Source organism: Sinocyclocheilus anshuiensis, unplaced genomic scaffold, assembly GCF_001515605.1.
Source record: "Sinocyclocheilus anshuiensis isolate Anshui unplaced genomic scaffold, SAMN03320099.WGS_v1.1 scaffold1477, whole genome shotgun sequence".
Classification (NCBI taxonomy): domain Eukaryota; kingdom Metazoa; phylum Chordata; class Actinopteri; order Cypriniformes; family Cyprinidae; genus Sinocyclocheilus; species Sinocyclocheilus anshuiensis.
Genome location: NW_015547710.1, coordinates 96,796 through 106,589, shown reverse-complemented (window position 1 = coordinate 106,589; position 9,794 = coordinate 96,796). Strand labels below are relative to the sequence as shown.

Sequence of the window (9,794 nt, the reverse complement as noted above, 5' to 3'; positions counted from 1 at the left end):
CCTGTCATATTTTTTATTTTTTTGCTATTATGGATTTACCATTATATATTGTAAGCTTCCTGCCCTGCGCTGTCCTGATTCCTCTGACTGGAAGCGTTAGCAGATAAGTTCCTTCTTTAGAGCAGTCACAAACCGAAAAGTCACCAAGAGAGTGACAGACAGAGAGAGGCACTCTTATGGTACAAAATGCAAATTTTGACCTCTGGGGAAGTTAAGAGTTGATCTTATGCTGAGTATAGAGGCTGAGTCTGCAGTTAGACTAGAGAGAAGTCTGATAAAAACACATGTCATTTAATTGTTTGAATATCTTAAAACAATATCAAACAACACAATAAATGGTGTGTACCTAACAAGTGTACCTTAGTTAAATTATTTCAACTTTAAAAAAGTTATAAAAAAAACCGATATAAAATATTTTGTTTTTAATAATGGAATCTTGGTTCTCTTATGTTTGTGAACATTTGAAATATATCAACATTATTGTTCAGTAAATGGCAAAAAGCTGTTATTTTTAAGAACAGCTTGCCATTCATGGCAGTTTGCCATCCATAGCATCAATAAAACTAAGACGTCAGTCAAAGAACAAAGCCTGCGTGTGTAAGTCAAACCTCCTCCCACTCATGAACACATGTAGCCCATGTCTTCCTCTTTGAGTTCTTCTGCACCTTCTCTCTCTGAGTTCCTGTTTAGTAGCACTACAGCACGGCAGGCGTGCTGATATAACTGCTCCTGTTGTTGCTGCCGTTGTTCAGTGCCTATGTAGGCTGATAGAACCTAATGCTGAAGGATGTTTTTACATTTCCACCTCTTTTCATCTTAAGTGCTGGATTACACTGCAAGGACATCGGTTCCGCCTCAGCCCGCACATTGATAAAGGGCCAAGAAATCATGGGAAGAGGCTAAGAACTCCAGGTAAGTGTTGCCTGTGGTGCATTCCTATATCATGGTCATTTTATTCTCAGCTCATATAGGAAAGGAATACAACTCAGAATTACAAGGCCAAGTCAGTGGACATGATGTGCTTTAGCCAGAATCAGAAACTTTTTGCTTCCTCCACGTCAAATATTTACATGTGAAGACTCCCAATGCTCCATGACCTTTTAAATGGAGTTTTATGACAGATGATGTTCATAGCTTAGGATGTCAGGTGGAGACTTTACTATTCACTGATTTTGTGCAGTAAGGCATGCAGGGACAGCTGTTCTGAATCAGTAATCTGTTGAATGATATTTATCTACCAGTATGCAATACAATAATGCAATCATGTAATATGCTCAGTTATGTGACAGCACTGGTGTTCTGTTCTGTTATTATACATGGTTCTATTACTTAAATGATTTAGAATTTTAGACAGTAATCTGTAATGAAACTTAGACTGTGTTAGCAGTCTTTTAAATGAAGACTGCAAGCCATTCACATAGGCTTCCTCTGTGGCGAGCAGTCAGATGTAAAAACAGTGGCTAATTCGGAGATCTTATCACGTTCGAGCAGCAGACTTATAGACTTAACAGGCGCTCTAGTTCTCACAGAAGATCCGTTAAGATAATGAATGGGTGCTAATATAGCATGACAGAAATTATTTTTCTTAATACGTATATATACAAATAAACATTATCAAGAGTCTGCAGATTCTAAGTGCTTGGTTGCAAAATACAGTCAATCCCACAAATACAGCTGATGCTCCTTCTATGCTGAGCCATATGCTTTGGATCCAGTTAGAGGCCAATGCACTGCGAATTCATAATATTTGATGCAGTGGACACATATTTCCAAGTAAGGATGGAGTATAAGCCACTAAGTGCAAACAGATGCAGATGAATTTTACATTTTACTTGCAAATTAGTTTTCTTTTTAATACAGTCTATAATATTCAAATGATATATTGTTTTCATTTCCACCATAGCATACAATAGTTCGTAGTTCAAGTTCATAGTAACTCTGCAAGAACTGGCCTTCAGTGTATAGTTGACAGGAGCAAGTGTGATAGAACAGCTTTAACGTACTGAGATACTTCTTTTCATGCACAAACAGCATCTGACAGAAACTCTATTAATACATACATAAGGAAGTAAATTTTTTTGGCATTCATGTGCTTGTCCATAAGCAATTTAAGAGAGAGGAATATCAAATTATGTTACTGTTCAGCTAAAACCATGTGATGGTAGGTTTGGGTAATTTTAGCAGAAAGATAAATAGATTTTGCATACTTGTAAATATCTCAGTGTAATACAATGCAACACAATGCAATACACAAACAATCAATCAATAAGCAAGTAAGCATGCAACACCACACAACGGATGCAACTTTAAGTTGTAATTGCTTGTGACAAACTTTCAGCTGAGTGAAATTACAGGATCCTCACTTAATAACAGATCATTGGCTAAGTTTGGATTCCAGTTGAATCTGCTGGAAGATTATGCAACTAGAGACTGGAAATGAAACTGGATGAAAGTTTCAGTGGTGACGGTCATCAGTGTGTGTATCATTGCTTTTAAACACTGTGGTCAGCCCATTAAATGTCACTGGACAAAACATATTTGTGCTTAGACTGTAGGAAAGTTATAATAATGAATTTAAATGTATTAGATTCCCAAAAGTCATATTCAGGCACAACAATTATATACAAACTCTTACATGACACTTGTGTTAGTTTAAATGGCTGTCATACATGCTTTTGTCAGCCAGCTCCTCTAAGTTCAGAATACGTTAATTTTGAGTCATAATTTGAAGTGAAAGTGGCTCCTTTGTAATCAGCCATAGGCGTTGGTTGTGTCTGACATGGAAGACACACTACAGTTGTTTTGTGTTAAACCTCTTCCTGTTTGTATGACAGCAGGGTTCATATCTTTTCTATCAAATTCAGATTCCCCAATGTTTTTTACCTATGAGCTCATCACACCTGGCATTCCAAAAATAGAATGTGGTTTATTTATTCTACATATTTAGATTCCAATGACACACTTATTTATATGCTAAATACAGTATAGAAACAATTGCTTGACGTTTTTGGCAGCATCGCATCAGTTATTCTTGATAAAATTAACTCAGAACACAGAAATTCTGTTAAAACAGACTGGATTCAGAACAGAAATATTGCAAACATTCAAAATATATTCAGTATTACATCTATATGTGGACACTTGTAAATTACACAATATGGGGATATCCATACTTTCACTTAATAAACAGAACAGTCACCAGAATAAATGGCTGTTCAGAGTAAAACTGGAATTTTCTTTCTTCTAAATTTGGTTTTCTTCCATTATTCGGTACAATAAAAAATTATATATAAAAATGATTGTATGAGCTGAAAGGGTCAAATAGTGCAAAGCAGCAAAAACTAAACAATATATTCTATATATAGAATATAGTTTTTATTCTTAAAAATGTTGTTTTTATATTTCAAATTTAGACCACTAATAAACAAGCCATTCAAAGTCCTTAATTCCTGTTCATGCATGATTTTCTCTGCATGCATGCTTAACAGATTTGCTTGTTTCCTTGTTTTATATAACACACTACACTTCAGTTCGGTTTTACACAGCATAAGCTGAAACTGAGGTGAGTGTAAAGTTCCCACAGGTACCAATAGAGGCTAAAAGGAAAGAATAGAGTTCCTCATTTCCGCCTAGACGGGAGATTTGGTTCTGGTAAATATTGCTCTGTGATAGATCCCCTGCATCCTACTGTATCTGCTTAACTGGGCCACTGTGTCAGCGGCAACATATAAAAAGGAAGCACTTACCGTTGAATATTGTCACTATTGTTCGACTGCTGTTATTTCCTAAAACGATCATGGCAGGGGGAGTTTGGCCTTATTGTTATAGGAGGGAGGGATGTGGATGAGAAGACTCTGGGCTCACAGAAGGCGCATGGGGTATATTGGTCCCCATCAATCAGAGACTCCGCACAATGAGCGTCGACTCCCTCACGGTGTGGGAGTCTATCATAGCGGCCGATCGCACCACAACAATGAAGCAACACCTGTTTCCTTGGCAAAGCCTGGGAGCAACCTTCCTGTACAGGGCTGTTGGAAATATGATCAGGAGAAGGAGCTGAGATGAACCTTCATGCTGGGTCACAGTGGGAACATGAATCAGCTGAGATGAAGGGAGTATCTCAGCAGGCATGCTGTTAGATTTTATAGCTGAGGTCTGATCTTATATGGAATTTAGTGTCCAGTGTTTGTACAGTCCCTGTTTCATCTGTCTGGATGCTTTATACTGTATGTGGAATTGTTTTGTTCACTAAAGTAATGCTATTATTTATTTTTAGAGTAAATGTGATCCAAATTTCTAATGCAGCATTGCTGACTCAGGATAATGTACTGAAAAGGTCCTAGTTGCGTTTCACTGATTTTGTTCACAGTCTGTGCACCTCAAATGGGTCTTTGCTTCACATAGGAAGTTTGCTGGGATTGTGTTTGTGTTGCCCAGATGAAATCATCCTCTCATATAAGAGGATGTGAACACATCCTTTTACGTGTCAACAAGGTCACTTCCACATTTTCAGAGGTTGCAAAATGAACAAAAGGCGTCTGACTGACTGACTGATGGCTGCTGGTCACTTTGTTTACGCCAATTTAATCCAATATTATGCCACTAAACAGACCACTGATGTAGAACATTGGTTTTTAACCAGGGGTTCTAAGCAAATTTTCCCAGGGGCTGCAGAATGATCTAAAACACTGTTTACAAATGTAAAGGATTTACAACATTTAATCTAGAAAGAAAGAAAAAAATCGGCATTCACTTCTGGGTTGTAATTTAATTTGCACCTGGCACCTGTTGCCACCAGGTGCCACTTTCTATGAAATTAGCTTTGTCAATGAAATAGCAGTCAAATGGAAACAATGCTGTGCCAATTTTGCGACATAACCCAGCTTTTTGTTTGCCTTTATAATGGAAATAACAATCATAAGTTCAGTGATGAATTAGTTCCTTCCAGGCAAACTGGCAAGGCTACAATAGAGCTCTGGAAGGTCATTAAGGCTAATATCAGGCTGTTCCCACCACCTTGCTTGCAGGCCTATTGCTGTGCTTGAAAAAAAAGTGACCAGCATTAACAGTCTTACTGTAAACCAGAGTGAGGCCATTATTAGAACTGCTTTAGGTTTTATTTTTCATCCTGGTAACTTGCTGTAACTTGGCAGTTTGAGTTTTCTCAAGTTTAACTTGTTTAATGACTGACAGACCTACATGTGTTTTGTATATACTCATGATTTTTCTTGAGTTTACATCAGCAAATTCCACTTTGTGACCACAATGAAATTAAAAATAAAATAATAATAATATTTGGATTGGTGTTGCATAATGATTGAATTTAGGAGCTTACATGAACCTCATGAACAGTTAAATGTTCTCCCATTGTGCAATAAAAATATGTGCAATAACCTTATACTTATTTATCACCCTACATCCTAGTACATCCCTACAACTTTATTTTTATTCTATTTATATTCTATTTATCTATAGCACACCTGTACATATTTATACTTTTTTTATATATACATATGTGTATTTTATTCACATCTTACTTTTATCATCTGTGTTTTGTTGTTGTCTCCGTGTACTGGAAGCTTGTGACACTAAAACAAATTCCTTGTATGTGCAAACATACTTGGCAATAAAGCTCTTTCTGACTTCTTCTGACTTCTGACATGGACAAAACTAACAAGAACATCCTGTCTGTTTTATTAAATCAGAAAAAGCCCGTGACATCAGATAGGAAATCAGCTTAATCTATTTTCAACACTGTTCTGCTTTTTTTTTATTTTTTTTTTTTATTGAAGAACTGTAAGATATAGCCTACTATGTTATTATCTGACCATATCTAATTATCAGAAGTTGTATCACAAGGTGCATATGGAGTTATCAAACCTTACATTGAAATTATTATATATAAATATTATAGTATAGTATTATTATAGTTTCATGTATATAAAAGCTTAATTGAAATCATCAACTCACAAAACAGCTAGGCTACAGTTTCTAACCGCCAAATAAATCAAACACAGTAAATTGAGATGGTATTTCATAACTATTTATCTGAAATAGACTCGTTTTCGTTTGTTGCTTAATAATGAAATGTACTTAGACCTTTAAATTTCCCAGTAAAATAGTTTCACAAGCAACAGATAACTATGCGGTGCACTTCTCTGTTTATGCAAATCCGCTTTATGACGCATGACGCTCAATGGGCCGCGCGCTCAGCGTGTTAATGCAACGTGATGTTTGGTGAGTGATGAGTTTTGTGTATGCGTTGACAAGTGTTTACAAGAAGCTAAGTGAAGCAAAAAGCTTTACTTTAGTGTATCATCTATAATATTGGGGTTTTGAGTTTTGGATTTAATGACTTTCAATTTAAATTAACTTTGGATTTAATGATTAAATATCTTTCTGAATGTTTGCTTCATGGTTTTGGGGATTTTTGTTTTGACATCGGGGAAGTTTTGAGAATGATACTAAACTACAAAACACAGCCTAATGTGAGCCACACTTATGGCCTAAAGACCTTAATTTGAAGAAAAATATAACCAGCAGTACACAGAAACTGCATTACATATCATTTTTTTGCGTTAAAACTGGAGAGGCAGGGACGTGGAATGAGCAAAAAGCGACGCGAGATGCCAGTGTCAAATATGTTTACACTGAAATACAATGGAAAAGCATCGCATTGGAATACAAAACATGCGTTTTGTGTGAACGGCACCTAAAAAGGGCTTAATATTTTGAATGATTCTATCATATCTCTTTCACAGCTGCATTTTAAAATCTGCTCGTGTCAGCCAAACGTCAAACATTTAACGTTAGCTGAACTAGTCAAGTTATTGCTCATTTCAAACGTACATTGGTCAGTGACTCGCTGGGAGAAATATTCCACCAAATGCGGTTTTTTGCATTTAGGGGAATTAGTCTGTTGAAGAGGAATTCTCTATTTTTGCCTAGTTTTAATGTAATGACGTCGCTATTTCTCATGAATGTGATATATTAGGCTAGATACAATGCACATGCTGTTTATCTATGAGGTTTGCTCAATTATCATTGAGTTCAACGTTGCTTATCATTCCTGTTTTTTTGTTCCCCGACTACATACTACAGTATGTGGTGTTGTTTATTGCTAGATGGCAGATTCCATGCTTCTAACAGTAAATGTCAGGAACTTTAAATGTTATCAGGAAGAAAAACACAGTTGGCAGCTGTGGCATCCCCTTAATAATCCCTAAACCAGATAGTTCTCTTGAAATTCACTGACAACAGGTAGAACATTTTCCTAAACTTCAATATTATTTACAGACATGCAAAGGATGCTGTATGTTTACTTCCCTGAAGGGAGATGAGCGTGTGTTTGTCTATGTAGATAACATTATCTGGAATTTTATTGACACATGCTGCTACTTCATTCAGGTTACACCAACTGTGTTATTGCATAGAAGCCGAGCGAAACCCTGCATAATAACGTATAACATTTTTCTTGACTGATATAATTGGAATTCTTCTATTTAAATATAAGCATGGAGTTCTGTAATGCTTTTTAGTATCGTATTTACAGAACAGATGAAGGAGGCGGTGTGTATTGTATCCTTTTTTTTTCACTATTTCAAAAACTGGTAGGACTTAGTTTTCTTTATATGACTTTAGTTCTTATTTTGTTTTATAGTTACAGTCAAGATGCAGCACACTTCGTGCACAGAGGACCGGATCCAGCACGCTTTGGAGAGATGCCTGGATGGACTCCGGCCATCAGAATGTCTGACACAATCCTGGAGTGGTAAGGCCATCCCAGTGACCCTCTGCTGCTGATGGGTCGCTTTTGTTTGGCATCACTGTTTTTCTATTTCAATTTTTTACTTCTTTTTTGTACAATTTGTATGTGGTTTTCCTTTGTCATTGGTTTTCAATTGACCTTATGTTGCAGACAGGAAATTAGAAGTGATCTGCCACTGAAATGGGCTTAATTTACACAAAGAATTAAATATGCATAATACACATAATACATGACACAACACTCTTTTTTTTTTTGTCTGCATCTATTAATGTTTTCAAAAATATGTAAAAGCAATACATGCATACAGTGACAGTGAATACACCTCTTCTATGATGTTTTAAATTTTTATTAAAATTAGAGTAAAACTAGAGGGCATTAGAGCATAGAGTAAAAGCAATTTTATGCAAATATTCCTGATACTATAATGGAAGAAATTCCATTATAATACATTAAAAAAATACATTAGGATAAGATATTAAAATTGAGTGATGAGGTGCAACCAACATGCAGAAATAACACGCACAGGAAATATGATTAGAAAGGATCCATGCAGACCCTCATGACTGTTGCAAGGTAGTATCGCAAACATGATAAAATATCATATAAATTGACCTTTTTGTGATTTTACTTGATGGTTAAAACATATTTAAAGTCAAAATTAAACTTTTCTTGAAAGTTTTTCAAAATTGTATGAAACCAACATAAATACAAACAGTGTATATACATACGAATTTGGCATGTTTTAGACTAGGCTTTAAAAAAATATATTTTTCTTTATCGTGAATGTGATACCATAAATTTGTCATGGGCCCATATAATTCGGTGACTGTGTGGGTGTAAATGCCAGCTGATTGGGGATATATCTACATTAGCCCACCCACATCTGCATTTATTGTAGACTGCAAAACACTACTTTTTCAATAAAAAAGCCATTTCAAAGTTTAATTTGCTCAAACACAACATGATGCTTAGCTTTGACATGCCATCATATTGATAAAGTTGAATTAGGCCTTATTTATTTACTATGGAAAGGTCCTATATAGAATCTTTATTAGTTGTATATTCGATTTGGTTGTTTTTATGAACCAGGGAACTGACATACAAAAGATCACACCCTGATGAACACCATAATGTCGTTTGTGTAAAGAGTGTGACACTGTTGATAGATTCAGAGAGAAGATGTTGTTTTCAGAGAGTGTTCTATAGGAAATGTATTATTTGACACCTTCATTTGGGCAGGAAGTTAAGGTGTCCTTTGAGTAATGCAGTCATCGACTACTGCAGATCTTTAGTAGGAAAACTACAGCTGCCTTAAATATCAAGTTTTGAGGTTACACACGGTTCTGTCATGTAACCAATATGATCTGTTAACGCTGCTGCTCTCAAATTGTACAACACAGTATGTTCTTTATCAGAATTCAGGGAACCCTTTGACATCTACACAGCAGGGATTTTAGGGTAAAACTCAGACTATCGTGTAATTAACCGGCTCTATCATGTCTGATGTGTGTTCAGATTAATTCCTGCCCTTTATGTGTACTTGACTCATTTGGTGTTATTCGGATTGTGCAGTGGTTTCATGCATACTGTGGGTGACTTGTTTACTAGATATCATGTTCCTTTGAGGTATAAACACGCACATTTGTCCCAGTTTCACAATTAGGGTTTTCATGCTTGTATATTTATGCATGTTTGTGCAGCTGGCTGGTGTATGAACCGCTGGAGTCTAGAAGAGCTGGTTAAGAGGGACCCAGAAAATTTTCTCATTCTGCTGCAGCAAATTCTCAGAAAAGCCAGAGAGGTATGTCATGTTTCTGATCAATATCCTCTGTGTTGAGCTCACTATGCCCCCTTGTGGGCTCTCAGGCTATGACAGATAAGATTGCATCTAATCCATGCTAACATATTGGTGTTGTTCATAATTAAATTAAGTTCAGCAAAAACTTTTTTTTAATGTGATCAAGAACACATTGTAAGTTTGTCTGTAAGTGATATGTGCTGTATATCTTTCTCTGCTGTTTTAGGT

General features: G+C 36.0%; 1 protein-coding gene across 1 annotated transcript in view; it reads left to right on the top strand.

Annotated features, from left to right (window-relative positions):
- Positions 1-6,159: 6,159 nt before the first annotated feature.
- pik3r5 (phosphoinositide-3-kinase, regulatory subunit 5) overlaps positions 6,160-9,794 on the top strand; it is a 23,620-nt gene continuing 19,985 nt past the window's right edge. The window contains exons 1-3 of the mRNA XM_016506824.1: positions 6,160-6,237; positions 7,661-7,771; positions 9,469-9,571. Of these exons, the coding sequence (XP_016362310.1) occupies positions 6,231-6,237; positions 7,661-7,771; positions 9,469-9,571 (221 nt within the window). The 5' untranslated portion in view covers positions 6,160-6,230. The remainder of the gene's footprint in view (positions 6,238-7,660; positions 7,772-9,468; positions 9,572-9,794) is intronic.